Genomic DNA, 22399 nt, shown 5'->3' with positions numbered 1-22399 from the left:
ATTTTGCACACGCAATCCGATCGCCACCTCGTTTGCAGATCAACTTTGCTGACGCAGAGGTCAGGCCCTTGGTGTTCTTCCACTATGTGCACAAAATAGTACCACTAAACAATGTATTGCTACTGCTAAATACATAACAGGTGGGCTTGCAGTTCTGGTGGTCAGCCTGGCAGTGGGTTAATTGGCTGGGATCCGAGTTGATAACTTAGCTGGTGTTTTTGGAGAGCGGGCAGGCAGAGGCTGAAGGGATAAGAGATTGCAGAGGACAGCTTGTAGAAAGGCTTTCCGGTAACAAACTGATCATCTGCGAGGTTGCAGGTGAAATCCGGGAACAAAGTGGCTTCTTTGACCTGGAGGGGAAAACATCGAAGGAAGGCTTAGGCAGGCTGAGTTCAGACAGTCTAAGAACTTCTAAGAGGTTCGAAAATGAGAACTTGCACTCAGAGGTCTTGATTTTACCAACAGGCGAAGAATGCTCATCCACCATCTCCTTATAAACGCTGCAGCAGAGGATTACTTGCAGGTGTGCAGCTACAAGCGGTGCACCACGCCCAACAGCAGAGCTCCTCAGGAGAGACAGAGAAAACTCACACCCACAGGCTCACACACACACAATCGTACCCCAATAATGTGTTCTCTGAAGTAGAACAGGAAATCATGAGGTCATTATTTGCTATTGATGGGGCTTTGTGGAGAAAAGGGAGAAATGTAAGTGGCAGAATACAAAATGCCATCATATCTGTTGAAAATTGGGCTCATAACTGGGGGGTTACATTTTCATTAGACAAAAGAAAAACAATGGTGTATAGTAGAAAGAAGATTGGGGGAATCAATTTAAATTTGTATGGAGAAAAGATAGAGTAAAAAAAAAATGTTGTTTCCTTAGAATCCTATTTGATTCAAAAGTTTTATGGGTTCAGCATGTAAACTATATTGGGGGAAAATGTTAAAAAAAGTTGTGAATATAATGAGATGTTTAAAGGGCTCAGATTGGGGGGCAGATAAAATCGAGCCAATAAGATCAGTGATGGATTGTGTGTGTGTAGTATATAGGCAGGCTGCAAAAATTATTACTCGTAAATTAGAGGTAATTCAGAATCAAGCTCTAAGATTATGTTGTGGAGCATTAAAGACCTCTCCAAATTTGGCAATACAGGTGAAAATGGGAGAGCTCTCTTCATATTTAAGACATAAGCAAATAATGATGAATTAATGGATAAGCCTGCAAGGGCATAAGGCAGAATATCACTCAGCTGTAAGAACTCTACAACCATGCTGGGAAAGTGAAAAGGCTAAAATAGACAGCTTTGCTTGGCAGCTAATAAACGTGGAAGGGAAATGGGAATACAAGACAACAGATATAGTTCTGCAGTGCCCTAATCAATTACACATGTTTGGTTATTCCCTAATAATAGTGTAGATCTAGATATTCATAAAGTAGTGCAAATTAATAAAGGTAATAGGAACTGGGCAGATTTTGTAAATAATAACAGTACATACAGAAACTTTCTTGTAATATTTACAGATGGCTCTAAGGATTCAGATTTAAGTAAAACAGGATTTACTCTTGTTATTTCTGAGCTGAACATAACTATGAAACAAAGAACATACATCTTATAATTTAGCTGTGTATACTGTAAACATGTTAGCTATTCTCATGGCCGTACTGTGGGCAGAACAAAATAAAACAGAAAGTATATTGATATGTTCAGATTCATTGTCATCCTTAATGTCTATCTTAGCTTTCTCATCCAAAACCCATCCAGACTTAGGGTATGAAATTTACGGAACTGTAATTAGACTTACAGAGTCTCAAATAATAGTCAGGCTTATGTGGAAACCTGCTCATAAATATATTGAAGGGAATAATGTGGCAGATTATCTAGCTAAACAGTCTCATAGACAAAATACAATTATGGAAATTGCATTTAGTAAATCTGATATAAAATCTATTATTAAGAACCAAGTGAAAAAATAAATAAAGCATTTATTAGATATTTAAAGGAAACAGGATTATATAAAAAAAATATTGCCTACGCAGAATAGATATTCTGGCCCACAATGCAGCACAGTAGATGGCGATAATGCATCTTAACGTTAGATGCCACCCGCCAAAAAAAAAAAATACCAAGAAGAAGAAAAGCCTGTAGGGAAGAAGCGGGTAAATAGACGGATGAATGGGTGGATTACACCTCAGTCCGGCAGATGGCGGTAATACACTGAGATTTTAAACTGCCAATAAAACTACAGAAGAAAAAAGAGAAGGAAACGTTAACGAATAAAGAAACTCCTTCGCATGTTTTCGTGGGTTGTCTTTTTCTGCCTGCAAAATGAACAACTTAAATAAATCCCAAGACTTTGACTCGTATGAAATTGACGAACCGAGCGACGAGGAGCGAGCTGAGAGCAGGTAAGGTACAGATCAGCTTTGAAGCATTAGCATGGGATTGGGAGCTAAAAGCTAGCTGGACGCTAACATGTAAACAACTGCCTGGTCCTAACTGCTGCCTGCTGATAGAATGGTTTTATTTCTGTGTGGAAATAGCGCAGCAAGGCAGGACATGTGGAATCTTCTTTAAAAACCTCGCCATATTATTCAGGGTTTATGTACAACACTAAATTAGTTTGACTGTTTGAAGCTTGGATAATATAAGTTACCACAAAATTCATTTCCCTTTGGGATTAATAAAGTATCATTTAATTGAATTGCATTGAATTATTAAACACAAACTGGATCGGTATGTTGTAATTTTAGATAGTATTTGTTTTACAGCAACAAGATGAATTTTTGAATAATTTTTCTTGTCACCTTTGACCTTATTGCAACAAGTACCTCAAAATGTTATAATTAAATCCATAAATAAGTCCGTGCTGCCTATCCATACTTTATATGGGGAAGAAAAAAAAACTTTCACGTTGTTTCAGTTCAGAGGATGAGCTCGACGTGCTGCTTAACGGAACCCCAGAGCAGAAGAAGAAGCTGATACGGGAGTATCTAACAGGAGAGAGTGAGTCCTCCAGTGAGGATGAGTTTGAAAAAGAGATGGAGGCAGAACTTAGCTCCACCATGAGGACCATGGAGGGAACCTGGGCACCAGCAGATGGTAACCTCTTTCTGAACTATCATTGTAAAAGCTTTTGCATACTTATTTTTTTAGTGAATGATTCACTAGTTGTAGTTTTTATGTTTGCAGTAGAGATGATCAACATTCACTTCCTAGCAGGATTAAATGTTAAAAGTTAATTGATAAATATCTAGCAAACATATGAGTTTGACTATAGTTAAAAGATGAGCACCACAAACATGTTTCCCTTTGCTGAATTTGCTTTGAATTTGATTTGTTTTTGCCTTTTTTGTTAGATGATTAAACATCATTTTAGTACCAGACAAAGATGTATACAACATGCAGTTTATGAATAATAATTTTGTTATTATTCAAAAATTGCATGTTTATGAATAATAATAAAACAGAAAAAACAATGCTTTATCTATTGGAGTGCATAAACCCAGCTATTGCTGGAAGCCTGAAGGGGCACTCTCTGGACGCATTACTTCAAAGTTTTTATACAACCCATGAAGTTAGGACATCATGTAAAATGTAAATGAAAACAATACAACGATTTGCAAATCCTGTTCAACAAGATATTTAATGTCCAAACTAATAAACTGTATTGTTTTTTGTAACTATTCACTCATTTTGAATGTGATGCTTGCAACACGTTCCAACAAAGCTGGGACAGGACCATGTTTATTACTGTGTTATATCACCTTACCTTTTAACAACACTCACTAAGTGTTTGGGAACTGAGGACTAATTGTTGAGGCTTTGTAGGAGTAATTCTATCCCATTCTTGCTGGTTGAGCAACCTCAGTTGCTCAACAGTCTGGGGTCTCCACACATTTTCAATGGGAGACAGGTCTGGACTGCAGACTGGCCAGTCTAGGACCAGAACTCTTACTACGAAGCCACTCTGTTGGAATGTGCAGAATGTATCTTGGCATTGTCTTTTTGAAATAAACCGGGACATCCCTTAAGAAGATGATGCTTGGATGGCAGCAGATGTTGCTCTAAGACCTGCATGTTCCTTTCAGCATTAATGGTTCCTTCACCGATGTCCAAGTGACCCATGCCCTGGCACTAACAGATGCTGGCTTTTGAACTCTGCGCTGATAACAATCCAGATAGTCCTTTTCCTCTTTGGCCTGGAGGACACGATGTCCATCATTCCAGAAACAATTTGAAATGTGGACTCATCTGACCACAGCACACTTTTCTACTTTGCTTCAGTCCATCTCAGATGAGCTCGGGCCCAGAGAAGCTGGCAGCGTTTCTGGGTGGTGTTCATATGTGGCTTTAGCTTTGCATGGCTTTAACTTCCACTTGTAGATGTAGATGATGAACTGTGTTCTCTGATTCTCTGAATCTTATGATTTAACCGTGTTCTGTCCGGCAGAGAAGCACTCAGAATTGTTGTCTGAGTGCCAAGAAAAAGCCCAACAGTTTTACTTTCACAAGTGGAGCATTACAGCTAACACTTTTTTACATTCATAAAAAGAAACTTTATTACAAAGTGCTTTGGGATTATTTCAATTGTTACGGACACGGAGACAGAAATGAAAAGGAAAAAAAAGAAGCACGAAAGAGAGAAAGGGGGGCAAAAAGGAAAAGGGGAGAGAAGGAGAATAGAATAGAGGAAAGAAAGAAGGATGAAGAGAATACAAGATAACACCCTGCTTGCTTCTACACCTGCATAAATGTTCATATTACCAGCAGAGATCCGAGCAACAGACGTCCAAAGACCCCCCAGAGCACAGGAACCCCAGGAGAACCACTGTCGGGACTACTACCCGATTTAATTTTTCAGCACGACCTGGCACCTGCTCACAGTGCCAAAACCACTGGTAAATGGTTTACTGACCATGGTATCACTGAGCTCAATTGGCCTGCCAACTCTCCTGACCTGAACCCCATAGAGAATCTGTGGGATATTGTGAAGAGAACGTTGAGAGACTCAAGACCCAACACTCTGGATGAGCTAAAGGCCGCTATCGAAGCATCCTGGGCCTCCATAAGACCTCAGCAGTGCCACAGGCTGATTGCCTCCATGCCACGCCGCATTGAAGCAGTCATTTCTGCCAAAGGATTCCCGACCAAGTATTGAGTGCATAACTGTACATGATTATTTGAAGGTTGACGTTTTTTGTATTAAAAACACTTTTCTTTTATTGGTCGGATGAAATATGCTAATTTTATGAGATAGGAATTTTGGGTTTTCATGAGCTGTATGCCAAAATCATCCGTATTAAGACAATAAAAGACCTGAAATATTTCAGTTAGTGTGCAATGAATCTAAAATAGATGAATGTTAAATTTTCATCATGACATTATGGAAAATAATGAACTTTATCACAATATGCTAATATTTTGAGAAGGACCTGTATGTCTGCTTGGTGTACTGCGTTGTTGTAAATAATGACAAGAAGCATGATAGTTTAAGTTTATTACTTTATCTAACATTATCCTTATTGCATCGTTTCTCTATATTTCTATTTAGACCTCACATATACAAGTCCCTGTACATTTCCTGGATTTAATGACCTGCTGTGTGGAAATAAAGCTGATAAAGGATTCTCTGGTCGGAGTCTATCCGTAGTGTTTCCATCCTAAACTGATCCACTAATCTAATATTTGATAGTTACTGATAAACAAACTTGACTTCAAGTAAACTCATACAAAGAAAATGCATAACTCAACACTTCTTGTATGTAGGGACGCTGACACATTTTATTTTATTTCAAAAGATGAAGCATCAAACTAATTTTAACATACAAAAGCTATAAATAGAACTAATGTGTTTCAACAGTGTTAACCAACACTAAATATGTAAACAAAGCTTGTGTCTTGCTTGTATAAATGAACATAATGTGTTGGTGCATCGGGGTTACCGACATTTCTAATGCAGCTAAAAGCTCTATGTAGAGTCCACTGTGAGCTGTCAACCTGACCAAAAGATACAAAACAATGAAAACAACACAAGGTTTAAAAAGTATCTAGAGATCATTTTCCTGGTCCAGTTGCAGATACTTGTATTGTTTATCTTTACCAGCAGAGTGTTTAGGCATTGGGCGCAGATAGTATTGTCTCTTCATGTTGCTGATATACAGGGGTTGTACAATGAAACTGAAACACCTGGTTTTAGACCACAATAATTTATTAGTATGGTGTAGGACCTCCTTTTGCGGCCAATACAACGTTAATTCATCTTGGGAATGACATCTACAAGTCCTGTACAGTGGTCAGAGGGATTTTAAGCCATTCTTCTTGCAGGATAGTGGCCAGGTCACTATGTGATACTGGTGGAGGAAAACGTTTCCTGACTCGCTCCTCCAAAACACCCCAAAGTGGCTCAATAATTTTTAGATCTGGTGACTGTGCAGGCCATGGGAGATGTTCAACTTCACTTTCATGTTCATCAAACCAATCTTTCACCAGTCTTGCTGTGTGTATTGGTGCATTGTCATCCTGATACACGGCACCGCCTTCAGGATACAATGTTTGAACCATTGGATGCACATGGTCCTCAAGAATGGTTCGGTAGTCATTGGCAGTGATGCGCCCATCTAGTGCAAGTACTGGGCCAAGGGAATGCCATGATATGGCAGCCCAAACCATCACTGATCCACCCCCATGCTTCACTCTGGGCATGCAACAGTCTGGGTGGTACGCTTCTTTGGAGCTTCTCCACACCATAACTCTCCAGGATGTGGGGAAAACAGTAAAGGTGGATTCATCAGAGAACAATACATGTTTCACATTGTCCACAGCCCAAGATTTGCGCTCCTTGCACCATTGAAACCAACGTTTGGCATTGGCATGATTGACCAAAGATTTGGCTATAGCAGCCCGGCCGTGTATATTGACCCTGTGGAGCTCCCGACAGACAGTTCTGGTGGAAACAGGAGAGCTGAGGTGCACATTTAATTCTGCCGTGATTTGGGCAGCTGTGGTTTTATGTTTTTTGGATACAATCTGGATTAGCACCCGAACATCCCTTTCAGACAGCTTCCTCTTGCGTCTACAGTTAATCCTGTTGGATGTGGTTCGTCCTTCTTGGTGGTATGCTGACATTACCCTGGATACCGTGGCTCTTGATACATCACAAAGACTTGCTGTCTTGGTCACAGATGCGCCAGCAAGACGTGCACCAACAATTTGTCCTCTTTTGAACTCTGGTATGTCACCCATAATGTTGTGTACATTTCAATATTTTGAGTAAAACTGTGCTCTTACCCTGCTAATTGAACCTTCACACTCTGCTCTTACTGGTGCAATATGCAGTCAATGAAGACTGGCTACCAGGCTGGTCCAATTTAGCCATGAAACCTCCCACACTAAAATGACAGGTGTTTCAGTTTCATTGTCCAACCACTGTATGCATTCACATTATTTCACAGAAAAAGTATTCAAAGGGAGAACAGCACACAGGTTTACCTGTTTGACTCATATCTGCAAGTAATTCTAAGGCTGTACATGTGGGTTCTTCCTGCTGGCAGATTATACTCATCCAGCTCTGTTATTCTGCTGCTGCCGGAATGTGTGTTCAGTGGAATTGAACTGTTTGAGTTATTAGACAGAATCTGTGTCCTAAGAAACTGAAAGATACATGTTTATTATGTGACAGTTCCCACAGGTGGAGGAAGCACAAAAGGTTCTTGCATTTCCAACCCTCAGATGTATGACAAGGTTTACTTTGATTCTGACTCAGAGGAGGAGGACACACCAAGTAAGAGATCAGTTCACATGATTCATTCATTTTCCTTTTATAACATATTATCATGCTACCATTTGAATTGACTTGGTTGCATTTTCAAATGCAGTTGTAATCAGAAATGTAGTGAAACACTGTAAAAAATAACCTTTTATTCTCTCTGCCTGACTAAACATATCCTGTTTTCAGTCAGTTAGGATTACCATAATTATTTCTGTTTGCCAAAGGCCAGAATATTTAGAGAGAAGTTTTTAGAAATTAAAATTGAGCAGTTTACATACAGTCATCTAAGATGATGACTGCTTTACAAGAAATTCTGAAAGGCTAGATGGGGACATCCTCACTTGATGAGCTTCATCAATTCAACTTCAATTCAAATTCAATTCAATTCATATTGATTAATTCAGCAAATTTCAGGTAAATGAAGACAGATCTGGATGTATTTAATGCAACAAGCTAAACTCACTGCTTGCATGTGTCAGTCAGTCAGTCATTTATTTTCTACCGCTTATTCCATAGTGGGTCACGTGGGGAGCTGGTGCCCTGCAGTCTACGGGCGAGAGCGGGGTACACCCAGTACATCACATGTGTGTGACATGATGAAAATATGAAAATAAATCAGTCAGGATATCAGGAAGAGAATTGTTAACCTCCAGAATTCTGACTCTTCCTTGGTACAAGTTCCAGATGCTTTAATGTGTCATCTGTGTAAGAATGAGCAACACCAGAATATTCAGCCATCACACCTTTCAGGAAGAAGATGGGTTCTGTGTCCTAGAGATAAACATATTTAGTGTGAGAATCAACCCTGAAAACAGAAGTTGTGAAGATGCTGGCTGAATATGGTTAGAGATGAGTCCTGTCTTTTAAAAGGCCACTCGGAGAGGAGGAAACCATTATTCAAGAAGCAAAAGCATGAAAGATGAAGATTATGGTTTTCAAATTCACTCATGGACAAAGGCTTTAATTTTTGGAGATATGTCGTGAAATGTGATGAAACTAAAATAAGTGTTCAGCATAATGACTGTTGGTACATCTGTAGGAAAACGAGGAAGCTTTAAAGCCTGAGAACAACATCCTAGCTGGGACGTAAGTAGGTGGCAGCATCATGTTGCTGCATGAGGGATTGGTGCAGTTCACAAATAGATGGCTATTCCACCAAATAAACAAAGGAAATGTAAAACAAACATCTTACTTTAGACAAAGTAATACGATCTCTCATTCTGGCATTTAGCAAATAAAAATAATGCTTCTAACTGACCTCAAGCAGGAAAACCTGAGTCAAATTTAATGTGAAAGTGTCAGAAAAAATATCTGGATATAACTATGACACATGTACACTGATGTGAACATGCACTATAGGCAGCTCCACAGACCGGAGGCGGAGACAGCGTATCATCCCCACTAATGATGAGCTGCTGTACGACCCAGACGAGGATGACAGAGACCAGGCCTGGGTGGATGCAAGGAGGTAGAAAAATGTAGTTTTCCATTTATGAAAATGTAATACAGTCCTTTCCTCTTATTATAATTCAGCCTGTTATCATCCTGTGAAGGTATAACAGCAGAAAGTTTCAGAACACAGCATCCAGGTCTCAACTTCACCAGCGTCAAGGTTTACCCAGCAGTGACGCTGTGCTCAACTGTCCCGCCTGCATGACGACACTCTGCCTGGACTGTCAGAGGTGAGGAACAGTGCTCTTTTTATTTGTGATCCTGTTTATGTAACTCCAACAATCTCTGCGTTTATACTGTAATGAATACTTCAGAAGCAAATGTGGCACAGTGCTTTCTGAGTTCTTTGTACGTTCATGTATGTTTGAAGTTGATCCAAAGCTGTTTTGTCTGCGCTGGTAACGGACCGTTGTGCAGTAAAGACACAACCGTGACGGATCACTTTGTCTTCCACATCATACAAGTCGATCTGCTGAGAAGACAGAGCTCTGTGGGCTTTCACAACATCATTGTGGAACCCAATGGGTTTGGAGTATAACTTATTCCACAGTTCAGTTTCTGTGATTCATGTTGACACTTTTTAGCTGTTAGAACAAGTGTTAATCATAGATTTAAAGTATTTTTCAAAGAAGCTACAGAGTGAGTTGGCAAGTTGGGTGTCCTGTCTTGCTGCTAGTTGAACAGTCTTTGCTTTATGCAGTTAAACCTACATTGTTGCAGGACTTGGCAGGCTTGATTTTCAACTTTAAGGGAGCTATTAGTAATCCAAGTTTTATTGAAATAGTGAAGTCTGCAGGTATCTATCAGGTTCTTTGCATCACACCACCTTCTTCAACACAATTGGCGTGACCTCTTACATTGCTCTTGGTAAGCTCCCTCCTGTCTCATTCAGAGTTTTCATAGACTTGTTGGATGCTTTTCTCATCAATGCAGTTTTGCTGGTTCTTTCTGTTTAGGTGGATGGCTATATCTTGATAGCTTTGCCATTGTTGTTTATAACTCACCCTGGTCTTTGGATATGAAAATAAAAGGGCCTCTTTATAAATGCATGCCACACTTTTGATATTTTTATTTATAAAAATCAAAAATAAACCCATGTTTTTTTTCTTTCTTTCCTTTCAGACTTATGCACTATGTTAATAAATTGACAGAACTGATATAGTGGTTTTCTTCTCATAATGACCACTCAGGGCTTTACACTAGAGCCACATTCACCTGATTGCACTCATAACTAGCCACACATTCATACACCAATATGCAGATCATTATGCAACTTGGGGTGTTTTACCCAAAACATTCGGATTGTAATAAGACCTTCTACCAGTCCCCTAATGGCCCTTTTCCACTGACTCTTGTTAGCCGCCGTGACTCCGTTCCGCTTGGTTTCGCTCTACTCGGTACGGTATCAGTTTGTGTTTCCACTGACCCGGCGACGGCTGAAGCTCTTCCTCCAGCCATGAATGTAGAGGCTGTGCTGCTATTAACGTTACTGTGTTACATTATCACATTAAAGTAATCTGTGTGAATTGATAAAAAAATTATAGAAAATAAAAACGTGACTACCCGTCAAGAATCCCTCATGAAGAATAAAATATCGAGGCACGTGACGTCGCCCGGTACGGCGGAGCCGGGGTCCCACCCTGGAGCCAGGCCTGGGGTCGGGACTCGTCGGAGAGCGCCTGGTGGCCGGGTTGCTCCTCGCGGGACCCGGCCGGGCCAAGCCCGAACGAGAGACGCGAGGCCATCCCCCAGTGGGCCCACCACCTGCAGGGGGAACCGTGAGGGACCGGTGCAAAGAGGATTGGGTGGCGGACGAAGGTGGAGACCTCAGCGGCCCGATCCCCGGATGCTTAGGCTGGCTCTAGGGACGTGGAATGTCATCTCGCTGGGGGGGGGAGGAGCCTGAGCTTGTGCAGGAGGTCGAGAGATATCGACTAGAAATAGTCGGGGTCGCCTCCACGCATAGCGTGGGCTCTGGAACCCATCTCCTTGAGAGGGGTTGGACTCTGTTCTACTCTGGAGTGGCCCACGGGGAGAGGCGGCAGGCTGGTGTGGGTTTGCTTGTTGCCCCCCAGCTCAGCGGTCTCGTGTTGGGGTTTACCCCAGTGGATGAGAGGGTTGTATCCCTGCACCTTCGGGTTGGGGAGAGGTCTCTGACTATCATTTCAGCCTACGGGCCGAGTGGCAGTGCAGAGTACCCTGCCTTCTTGGCTTCCCTGTCGGGGGTGCTGGATAGTACCCCTCCCGGGGACTCCATTATTCTGCTGGGGGACTTCAACGCCCACGTGGGGAACGACAGTGACACCTGGAGAGGCGTGATCGGGAGGAATGGCCTCCCCGATCTGAATCCGAGTGGTGTTTTGTTATTGGACTTCTGTGCTAGTCACGGATTGTCCATAACGAACACTATGTTCAAACATAAGGGTGTCCATCAGTGCACTTGGCACCAGGACACCCTAGGCAGGAGGTCGATGATCGACTTTGTTGTCGTTTCATCAGACCTTCGGCCGCATGTTTTGGACACTCGGGTGAAGAGAGGGGCTGAGCTGTCCACTGATCATCACCTGGTGGTGAGTTGGATCCGCTGCAGGAGGAGAAAGTCGGACAGACTTGGCAGGCGCAAGCGCATAGTGAGGGTCTGCTGGGAATGCCTGGCAGAGCCCTCGGCCAGGGATGTATTCAACTCCCACCTCCGGGAGAGCTTCGACCAGATCCCGGGGGATGTTGGAGACATAGAGTCCGAGTGGACCATGTTCTCCGCATCTATTGTCGATGCTGCTGCTCGTAGCTGTGTTCGTAAGGTCTGCGGTGCCTGTCGCGGCGGCAATCCCAGAACCCGGTGGTGGACACCGGCAGTAAGGGATGCTGTTAAGCTGAAGAAGGAGTCCTATCGGCTGTGGTTGGCTTGTGGGACTCCTGAGGCGGCTGAAGGGTACCGTGAGGCCAAGCGTGCTGTGGCAGAGGCAAAAACTCGGACCTGGGAGGAGTTCGGTGAGGCCATGGAGAAGGACTACCGGTTGGCCTCGAAGCGATTCTGGCAAACCGTCCGTCGCCTCAGGAGGGGGAAGCAGTGCTTCACCAACACTGTTTATAGTGGGGGCGGGAGACTGCTGACCTCGACTGAGGACATTATCGGGCGGTGGAAAGAGTACTTCGAGGATCCCCTCAATCCTGCCATCACGCATTCCGTGGTGGAAACAGAGGCTGGGGACTCGGGGTTGAACTCTTTCATCACCCAAGCTGAAGTCACCGAGGTGGTTAAAAAGCACCGCGGTGGCAAGGCTTTGGGGGTGGATGAGATCCGCCCTGAGTACCTCAAGTCTCTGGATGTTGTAGGGCTGTCATGGTTGACACGTCGGTTGACACCGGAGGGTGTGTTCCAACTACAGGGGGATCACACTCCTCGGTCTCCCTGGTAAGGCCTACGCCAGGGTATTGGAGAGGAGAGTCCGACCGATAGTCGAACCTCGGCTTCAGGAGGAGCAGTGTGGTTTTCGTCCCGGCCGTGGAACACTGGACCAGCTCTATACCCTCTACAGGGTGCTCGAGGGTTCATGTGAGTTTGCCCAACCGGTTCACATGTGTTTTGTGGACCTGGAGAAGGCATTCGACTGTGTCCCTCGTGATGCCCTGTGGGGTGTGCTCCAGGAGTATGGAATCGGGGGCCTTTTACTAGGGGCCATCCGGTCCCTGTACGAGCGGAGCAGGAGTTTGGTCCGCATTGCCGGCACTAAGTCGGACCGATTCCCAGTGCATGTTGGACTCCGGCAGGGCTGCCCTTTGTCACCGGTCCTGTTCATAACTTTTATGGACAGGATTTCTAGACGCAGCCAAGGGCCGGAGGGGGTCGAACGAGATCCCGGATACAAGCGGCTGAAATGAGCTTCCTCCGTAGGGTGGCCGGGCACTACCTTAGAGATAGGGTGAGGAGCTCGGCCATCCGGGAGGAGCTCGGAGTAGAGCCGCTACTCCTCCACATCGAGAGGAGCCAGTTGAGGTGGCTCGGGCATCTATACCGGATGCCTCCTGGACGCCTTCCTCGGGAGGTGTTCCAGGCACGTCCCACCGGGAGGAGGCCCAGGGGACGGCCCAGGACACACTGGAGGGACTATGTCTCTCGGCTGGCCTGGGAACGCCTTGGGCTCCCCCTGGAGGAGCTGGAGGAGGTGTCTGGGGAGAGGGACGTGTGGGCGTCTCTGTTGAGTCTGCTGCCCCCACGACCCGGTCCCGGATAAGCGGAAGACGACAAACGAACTAACGAAAAACATGACTAAACTAAATAGTAATAACGTTTGTATTAATATATACACAAGAATGTCTTATTTATGTTTTTTAATAATTAATAATTATCTGAACCACAGCCCAGCCAGAACTTATAAAATAAGGTTCAGGAGTTCTGAGAGAGGTGGGTTGGTAGGAGGAGCAGAGAGGAGAGACGCTGCTGTCTGGATGCTGAAGCTGCAAAGTTTGCCTGAAGAAGTTAAAATGTTGGGTTTTAATGAGGACGTTTTTGTCTTATCCATGGCAACAACGAGGACAAGGACTTAAAAGAGCAAAACCGCAGATTTTTGACCTTTGAACTTAGTTTTAGGTTGGATATTGCATATTCCTGCTCCACAGATTCAGCGGCTCGTCCTCCTGCTGGGTCCGATGAAGGCAGTCTGGTTACGGTCAGCTGCTCTCTGCCTGCTCCCTCCTCCTGCAGACGCTGCTTCGCTAAAGGACCGTCAATAAATGTCTGAACCAAACACGTTGTTTCATGGTGGTTGTGTTTGGTGTGTTTTGGGGGAAGTATTTGTGCCTCTGAACAGCTGATTTAATGTGTGATCAGCTGGTTTAGGATGTTATTACATACAGCGCTCTGCCTGCATGTAATTCAGAATGGAGATTTGTCCTTTTTCTCTTCTGTCAGCCTTCAGGCTGGTTTATGACCCTTAAATGGTAAAATGACATGTATGACCTGCTCCGGCCACTATGGTCCTTAATATTATTGTAGTTGCTCTTGAGTTTTATTAACTTTTCCCTGCACTGTCTCAACGAAAACCTTCTAATTCCTCCTCCTCTCACAGCCAATCAGTGAACAGCAGTCTTTTCATGTCACGTGTAGTCCCGACTCAGTCCCGGTCGGACCTGCTCAGGAGCAGGGACCAAAAAAGTAGGTACCGGTACGGAAAATTACTGTAATGGAAACGCTCGCAAAGAGAGCCCAGTGGAGTCAAGTAGGGCCAAATGGAACCAGTGGAAAAGGGGCATTCGTTTTGTGTAGGTCTGTCATATAACAGAGCAATAAAATACCTAGGGGTTTGCCGTTGTGACTTAACAAAATGTGAAGAAGTTAAAAGGATATGAATATTTCTGCAAGGTACTGTTTATATAAAAGTAGAGTCTGTTTTAAACTGACAACAATCTGCTTGGTCCAACAGGAAACTTCCATGATTTCCAAGATGAACCCATTGCAAAGATATTGAAGAATGTTTCTTTTATTATAGTGAAATAACGATGCAGTTCAATCACATTGTAAAGTCTTGGCTTAAAAAAACGATCTGTTTTCGTTCATTTGGCTCATTTTTACCTCATTTTTTACATAGGACAGAAGTGCTTAACCTTTTAAATTGTGTTTTTATTGTGCAATAATTACAGATGTGTACCTTTTTTACAGTTGTTTTACACCAAAGTAACCTGTGTTCATTCAGGCATGAGAAGTACCGGACGCAGTATCGAGCCATGTTCGTGATGAACTGCACTGTGAAAACAGATGAGGTGTTGCGCTACAAAACGCAGCAGGAGAAAAAGCCAAGGAAGAGGAGGAGGGACCACAAAGCAGAGGTGTCACCAAACGGGGCTCCCAGCCCCAGGCCAGCAGGGATGGACTCTGAAGAGATTTACCACCCAGTGAAATGTTCAGAGTGTTCCACAGAGGTGGCTGTGTTTGACAAAGATGAGGTGTACCATTTTTTCAATATACTGGCTAGCCACTGCTGAGGTGGACTGAACAGGTTCAAATCCAGATGTTTTTTTTTCTCAGTGTTTATAAATAAACAATTGTTTTCATAGAGGTTAATGTCATTCAGAACCTTACATGGCCAAATAAACCACTTAACTTGACCAAAATCATCTCATCCAAATTCATCTGTGAAAAAGATAGAAATAGAAATTTCAGTTTTTGCTCGAAAAAAAAAAAGCTTAAGGTTTTTGCATTGATGTCTTATCATGAAATCCACATATCTGTTAATATTTTTGTCTCCAGTGTAATTTCTTTTTTACCAACCATCATCTAATGCACAGTCCTAAAAGTGGTGTTGCATAAAGGTGTTTTTACAGATTACTTATGAACAGTAAAATGTCCACCAGGAAGTGAAAAATTCAGGCTGAATTGAAGATAGTTTAGATGTTCTGGTTGGGTTTGCTTAAGTTATCTTTCCGTTACAGGTCAGACAGGGGGTTGACTCATCAGCTGGGTTCATATTCCTCATGTAAAACATGAGATATCAGTTTTTGAGGATGGAGTCTTGTCATGGAGCCAGGGCTGGCTCTTGGTTTAGGCCACACAGGTGGTTGCCTAGGACACCCAACACTGAAGGTGGTGCTGCTGCTGCAACTCAAATAAATACAAACAGAATGAAATAAATAATGACAACAATGGTCAGCCTTGACTGGTCCTTTTTGCATGCTCTGCATTAAGATAGAAAATCAAAAAATACTGCTTTTAAATGATTAGAAAGGATAAGAGGCTCAAGTTGAAGCTTTTTCTCTTTGCCTGAAATGTTTCACCAAACATTGCCTCATTTGTAGTGTCAACAGAATACAATAAAGCTTTGAATGAAATAGTAAAGAACATTATTTTATTTACATATTCTTCTGAATATAGTAGGCAGATTAACTTATTGGACTGTGTCTTTGTTGCTGGTGAAGAACCGAGGTCCACTAAATGTTTGGTAGCAACAGCTTCCCCTTCTTCAGGGTATTTGTGCTTATTGGATGTAGGAGATGGTGCAGGTCTGATTTTTTTATGTTGAGGGTCTCATATATCTAGGCTAACTTCATTCAGATGAAGCAAAGTTGCCTAATGCTGCTGTACATAATGCAGCTTCTCTGTAATAATATCAGTGTATTAAAACCTCTAATTATGAATCAATAATCTCAACTAAATAATTAATGTCAGACTATGAAACTGGGACCAAAGTAGCAGAACATTAGAAAATGTAGAATGTCTGAAATAAGATTTAATTAAAAACAATGAATTCTGAACTACGTCATACCCGCGCATTAGAGAAATGAGTTGTGATTGGTTGAAAGTGAGCACCTTACGAAACGTTAGCAAGTACAGGAAGCCACTCTGGAAAACTCCGGAAGTCGAATCAGAGAACAAGCAGGGTTGGTGAAAGCTAAGTACAAGTATTTAGAAGTTGGGCCATGGCGCTTGGAGATTGTTGGAAGCAGCTGTCCTGGTTTTACTACCAGTACCTCCTGGTGACGGCGCTGTACATGCTGGAACCGTGGGAGAGAACAGTGTTCAGTATCCTTTTCCGTGTCACAATGACTCAAACATGTCGTTAATGGCTAGCGGAAGCTAACCTTAGCTGTAGATAAACTGATATTTTTGTGCTAAATTGTGTTTGGTGAGGACGTGAAGTAAACTCATTTTAACCGTAAGGAGTTTGGTTAATGAGATCATCTCCTGAGTAGAAGACACTTTGTTTCTCTTGTTTTCACCTCTTATCCAAAAGGTTTTAGTTCTGACTCCTGAACACATCATTTTAATCTCGGGTCTTTGTAGTTGAAACTCCTGTCGCTCGACAAACTGAACCGTGTAAATACATGAGAGATGCTGGTTTAAAACATCCTTCAGTTTGTTTTAGTAAACCTGTAACTTACATTTGAGAACATTTAGGATTAACTGATGGATCTGTCATTGCGTCACTTCTTCATTTTGACGAACATGAAGTGTAACTTATTTCAACCTAGACGTAAAATAACAAATCATGCGTTGAAAGCTTTGCCGCATAGTTTAACGTCATTAACTTTAAACACTTTAAAGTGCGAGCGTGAAACCACTTGGCACTAACCATAAGGAAATGGGTTTTTTTTGTTGTAAGAATCTTTCTTGGCAAACAAATCTTTGCCAAAAAAAAGTAAAGTTTTAAATGGTGCCACATTACTAAGGAAAATCTTTTAAATTGTTTTTTTATTTGATAAGGACTATTCACCAGAACTCACCCTGACAGGCCAGGTTTCATCATCAGCCCTTTTTCCTTTGACCCGAGTCATTTTAATTGCCCGGGTCCACACTTTCCCAAATAAAAGGTCCTGGTTGGGGGGGTAGAGCTTTAGATTATTGAGGGGTGGGGTTATGCGCTGAGCAACGATAAATGGTTGACTCTTTTTTCGTTGTGTTCTGACTTCCGCTCACCCGCCATATTTAAGACCTGCATGGCGTTGTTGTGGTTTTCTACTTTATATGAGATTCATATTTAAGCATACTTTTTGTGATCAAGAATGGACCAAGGATTTGGGGGTGGAATGGCCGGCCTGCCTGCAGACCTGACCTCTTGTGGTTTCAACTTGAGTGTGCTGCTCATGCTTGGAGTGACCATTACAACCACACTGGAAGACTTGAGACAAATGCTTGGATATCATCACACATCAGTGTGTGGCCAAGCTGGTAACCAGCACAAGGAGGCGCCAGGCCGTCGTGGTTGAGTACAGTTCTTCATACGCTCCTGAAGCCCTTGTCTGTTAAATAACTCAAACTACAATCATCCAATCCAATAAATTACACCAAAGAAGAGTCAAACGCAGAATAAGGCGTCAAGCATAGGCAGAGAAGTTTTGTTGAGTTTTTCAGGGCATAGCCCACTTAGTCAACTCTGCTGTTTAACCCAGAAATGTATTTTCCTTACAAATGGGCCACCATTTAAAGAGAAATAAACAAGCTTTCCAACAAACCAAATTTTAGTTTTTAAGAAGCATCATTATAACAAAACAATCTACCACTAAATGTTCTACATATTACACCAGAACTTCATTTATAGATGCCTCACATTGACATTTGACATTAACCTTAATTTGTGTTGTTATAAAACTCTGTGTATTAAAGAATCTCGATGCCTACTTAATGATATTAATATGAAAGCAAAAATATAACTAATAAAACAAAAATGATTTGTATTGTGCCTATGATTTTCCATTTAAGAAGGTAGAAATATGTCCTTGACAAACTTCTCCTAAAAAAAATGACACCACACCAAATTATTCTAAGGGAGGCACTTCGGACAACCCTGCTCTATGCAGTGACAAATATGCCCCAACGTGTTTGCAATTATAATTTTGTAATACTTCTAAAACTATTTAGTCACTTGGTTTTGGGCCCCTGCAGCAGTAAGTCTTTTCACATTTGGAAGTTCTTCCTTAATGTTTTCCTTTTAGATTCCCTGCTGATCTCTGTGGCTGCCATGGCCATCTACACTGGATACGTTTTCATGCCGCAGCATATTATGGCCATTCTCCATTACTTTGAGGTTGTCCAATGAGCCGATGTTCCTGCATGTTCCTTGGCTCAGCCTGTTGTCCATCCATCTACCACATCCTCTAACAATCCTACGTTTCTATGTTTGAAATCGGGCTGGCTCAGAACTTCTCTCCTCATGGAATCAGTATGAAAATGAAACGCTGGGAGTGCTGTGCTGGAGGCCATGTTGGACAAGATTCATCCTAGAGATTGTCCTGCTCTGAAATCTGGCATTGTAAGCAGTGTTTTACTTGGAGGCAACGTGCTTGGTTTCAGCTGATGTTTGCTTTTCACTTTGACTCAACTGCACTTTACTGTTGGAGTTATGGGGACTCTAATTTATTTGATTTTGTCTAGACACCAAACTGTTCCTATAGTTTAAGCTCTATATTGTATAGACTGGAGAAATGAATGAAATCTTCTAGTTGTTTGACTGCTCCAGATTCAGGAACAAGCAGGCTCAGATCTTTGTAAGAACTCTGCTTGTTCAACATCCTCCATCAGTTATGCTCCATTGTAGCATTTCTCTAATCGGATCTGTATGTTTAAAAACAAAGGCAGCATAATGCCATTCCAGAGAGCCTTTTGGTTCTGTTCATCTTTAACAGCAAACAGCTTGTTTGGTAATAAATCATGTTATGATTGATGTTAAAAAAAAAAAATCTCTAATCTAGGCCTTCTTTTTTCCAGTCCCATCAGTAATGATTGACCATGTTTTATCTTCAGGTCTGAGTATTTTTGTCAGCAGGTGGTTGTCCTACTGCAAAGAAAACAGAGGAACAATCTACAAAGGTTTTAACATGTTTTGTTGATTGATTGTTTTCTGATGCTTGATTTAAAATTCATATAAAAGGCTTATAAAGATACAACAAACATCTGTAAACCTAATTCCACTAACTTCTCATTTCAGGAGTTTCAGCCATACTATATAGCTTAGAAAGAAATGTCTGTTTTTGTATTTTATCTGGTTTTATCTCTGAAAAGCTCCAACTCATCCTCGCTCATTATTCTAGTCAACAATTAACTTCATTCCAGTTGGAGTCTGACTCGTTCTGCTAGCAGGTGTCTGAATGGGGTGGTCCATTTCACTGTTAATTTCATTGTTAAAACAGGCTAAAATATGAGATTTTAGTAGTATATTTTGAGAATTTGGGTTATTATCAGACCAGGTCAGCTCTTTAAAATTAAATTCAGTGGAGAATAATGATTCTTTCCTGCAGCACATCAGGAAGGATTCATTATGTGCATCTCATTTAGACTGGAAAGCAAGATTCAGTGGAAGAAAAATCACTGTTGAAATAAACTGCAGTGTTGGTCGAGAAAATCTGTCCTTGTGAAAAATATTAGATATCCTTTTTAAATTTTAGTTGCATTTATTGGCAAAATAAACTCCCACTGCCAAAGCTAATGCTTAGATATCTGTGACTTCTACAAAAAAGATGTACTTTTCTTCAATGTATATAATCTTGTATATATATTTGTAAAGTTTCGTAGTCAGATAATTTGACATAAACAGATGTTTTTGTGAACTCATTTTAATACTGTTCTATATATCTGAAATGATTAAAGTTATATTTGTTTTGTGTTTAATCAGTCAATATCAAATCTTTTTTTAGTGCTCAAACTAAAATTGGTTTATTGTAGGTTCAGTGAAAAGTTATCCAAACATTTCTTAACTTTTTAATTTTTTTGTTGGTAAAAGAGAATTTCTGTTTGTTCGGTCAGTCAGGTCAGCATTTTGATTTATTTTTGACATCGGGTAAAAATAGACACTAGCATGAAGGTGGTGTAAACAAAGACTGGACTGAAATAATTGGAAAGACCAGATTTATTTTCTAAAAAAGTTTTCTACAAACCTTTTGTCATGAATGTACAATTAAAATAAAAAACTACAGCATCTCCGTGTGGAACTCCATGTGTTTGATACAGGCGATAGTAAACTATCGCTATCAAACAGTTAAGCAAAAATGTTCATACCCCTTGCTGACTGAGATTATTTGTATTAAGCAGTTAATTTCTATTCTGATCTGTCTTTCAAAAGAAAAAGCATGTCAAGCACGGTTTAACCATTGTTCCAGTCTAGAGCCCTCATCAGCTGCTTGCTGGGGGCTGAATACCTCCAAAGGTCAAAACCTAGAATCGGCCGTAAACACACCAACAAATACACCTTTAAATGGCGAAAAAAAAAAAAGCTTTGGAGTGGCCTACAGAAAGTCTGGACTTAAATCTAACTGAGAAGCTGTTAGATTTAAGTGGCTCAAAAACCCTCCAATGGGGCTGTATGAAAACAATTCTGCAAATATTGCTATATTTATTGCAGCACTGATTCACTGTAGTTCAATAAATATAAGTTGATTTGATGTACATATATTTATATATGCTTCTCTTATCTTAAGACTAAAAATCTCCAAAGAATGTAACTGCACTCCAAACTTTATATTGTTTTCTCCACCATTTACAGGCAGACTTGTTGGTGTTCTTTGGATTAGTCCTACTGCATAAGCCAGGTGCACTTGGCTGCACTCAAACTGATGGCCAGACAGTCACCTATGCCAGTTCATGTTTTTTACAAGTTGTTCAGGTTCTAAATTGGCAAAGCAATCCAGACCATTCAGTTCAATTCAGTTTGATTTATATAGTGTCAATTCACAACACATGTTGTCTCAAGGTTCTTCACAACAGTCAGGTTCATACATTCCAATTAATCCTAATCATTGAACAGTTCAGTCAGATTCAGTTATTTATTCAAATTGGATAAAAAGTTTTTCTATCTAAGGAAACCCAGCAGATTGCATCCAGTCAGTGACTTGCAGCATTCACTCCTCCTGGATGAGCATGTAGAGACAGTGGACAGTCACTGGTGTTGACTTTGCAGCAATCCCTCATAGTGAGCATGCATGTAGCGACAGTGGAGAGGAAAAACTCCCTTTTAACAGGAAGAAACCTCCAGCAGAACCAGAACCGGGCTCAGTGTGAGCGGCCATCTGCCACGACCGACTGGAGGTTTGAGAGAACAGAGCAGAGACACAAAAAGAACACAGAAGCACTGATCCAGGAGTACTTTCTATGGGAAGGAAAAGTAAATGTTAATGGATGTAGCTCCTTTAGTCGTTTCACCTAGAAAGAAAGAACAGATAAACTCTGAGCCAGTTTTCAAGGTTAGAGTCTGAAAGAGAGAACATAGAGTTAGTTACAGTAGAAGCTCAGTCAATTTCCATGTCTAGGAGAGAGAAAGGGTTAAACATTAAAAGACAGGGCTATGTGGATCATCGGTAGAAGGTGAGCATTAAGTTGTTGCCAGCAGAAGCTCGGACGATGCCCCTCTCCAGAAAGGTGTCACAGGTAGACACAGAGTCAGGCCAGGTGTAGCTTCTAGGAAGAGAAAAGAGAGAACAAAGTTAAAAGCTGAAATAACAGCAAATAATGCAAAATTGGAGAGTAGTATGAGAATGTAGCGAAGAGGGTGAAAGTGGTCGTTATGTCCTCCAGCTGCCTAAGCCTACAGGTCCTTCTCAAAATATTAGCATATTGTGATAAAGTTCATTATTTTCCATAATGTCATGATGTAAATTTAACATTCATATATTTTAGATTCATTGCACACTAACTGAAATATTTCAGGTCTTTTATTGTCTTAATACGGATGATTTTGGCATACAGCTCATG

At 41.6% G+C, this 22399-nt stretch overlaps 2 protein-coding genes across 2 annotated transcripts; both read left to right on the top strand.

Annotated features, from left to right (window-relative positions):
- The first annotated feature begins 2185 nt into the window (after positions 1–2185).
- LOC124855472 (e2f-associated phosphoprotein) lies at positions 2186–15871 on the top strand. The gene is made up of 6 exons (XM_047345372.1): positions 2186–2410; positions 2926–3104; positions 7684–7785; positions 9133–9241; positions 9327–9455; positions 14919–15871. Exons 1-6 carry the CDS (start codon positions 2331–2333, stop codon positions 15205–15207), a joined length of 888 nt encoding a protein of 295 aa, XP_047201328.1. The 5' UTR covers positions 2186–2330; the 3' UTR covers positions 15208–15871.
- Positions 15872–16006: 135 nt separating this feature from the next.
- Positions 16007–20632, top strand: sptssa (serine palmitoyltransferase, small subunit A). The gene is made up of 2 exons (XM_047345373.1): positions 16007–16741; positions 18652–20632. The coding sequence occupies exons 1-2, from the start codon at positions 16639–16641 to the stop codon at positions 18753–18755; spliced, it is 207 nt and encodes a 68-aa protein (XP_047201329.1). The 5' UTR covers positions 16007–16638; the 3' UTR covers positions 18756–20632.
- Positions 20633–22399: the final 1767 nt, after the last annotated feature.

Source organism: Girardinichthys multiradiatus, chromosome 19 (assembly GCF_021462225.1).
Source record: "Girardinichthys multiradiatus isolate DD_20200921_A chromosome 19, DD_fGirMul_XY1, whole genome shotgun sequence".
NCBI classification, from domain to species: Eukaryota; Metazoa; Chordata; class Actinopteri; order Cyprinodontiformes; family Goodeidae; genus Girardinichthys; species Girardinichthys multiradiatus.
The sequence above is the reverse complement of the archived record's forward strand: the minus strand, read 5'-3'. Positions and strand labels throughout refer to the sequence as shown.

What these genes read in the sequence shown, in the direction of transcription:
- sptssa (XM_047345373.1), top strand. Translation starts at nt 16,639, where the DNA reads ATGGCGCTTGGAGATTGTTGGAAGCAGCTGTCCTGGTTTTACTACCAG. An exon ending in GTGGGAGAGAACAGTGTTCA is followed by an intron (nt 16,742 to 18,651) that starts GTATCCTTTTCC and finishes TTTTCCTTTTAG; the next exon opens with ATTCCCTGCTGATCTCTGTG.
- LOC124855472 (XM_047345372.1), top strand. Translation starts at nt 2,331, where the DNA reads ATGAACAACTTAAATAAATCCCAAGACTTTGACTCGTATGAAATTGAC. An exon ending in AACCTGGGCACCAGCAGATG is followed by an intron (nt 3,105 to 7,683) that starts GTAACCTCTTTC and finishes ATTATGTGACAG; the next exon opens with TTCCCACAGGTGGAGGAAGC. An exon ending in GCCTGGGTGGATGCAAGGAG is followed by an intron (nt 9,242 to 9,326) that starts GTAGAAAAATGT and finishes CATCCTGTGAAG; the next exon opens with GTATAACAGCAGAAAGTTTC.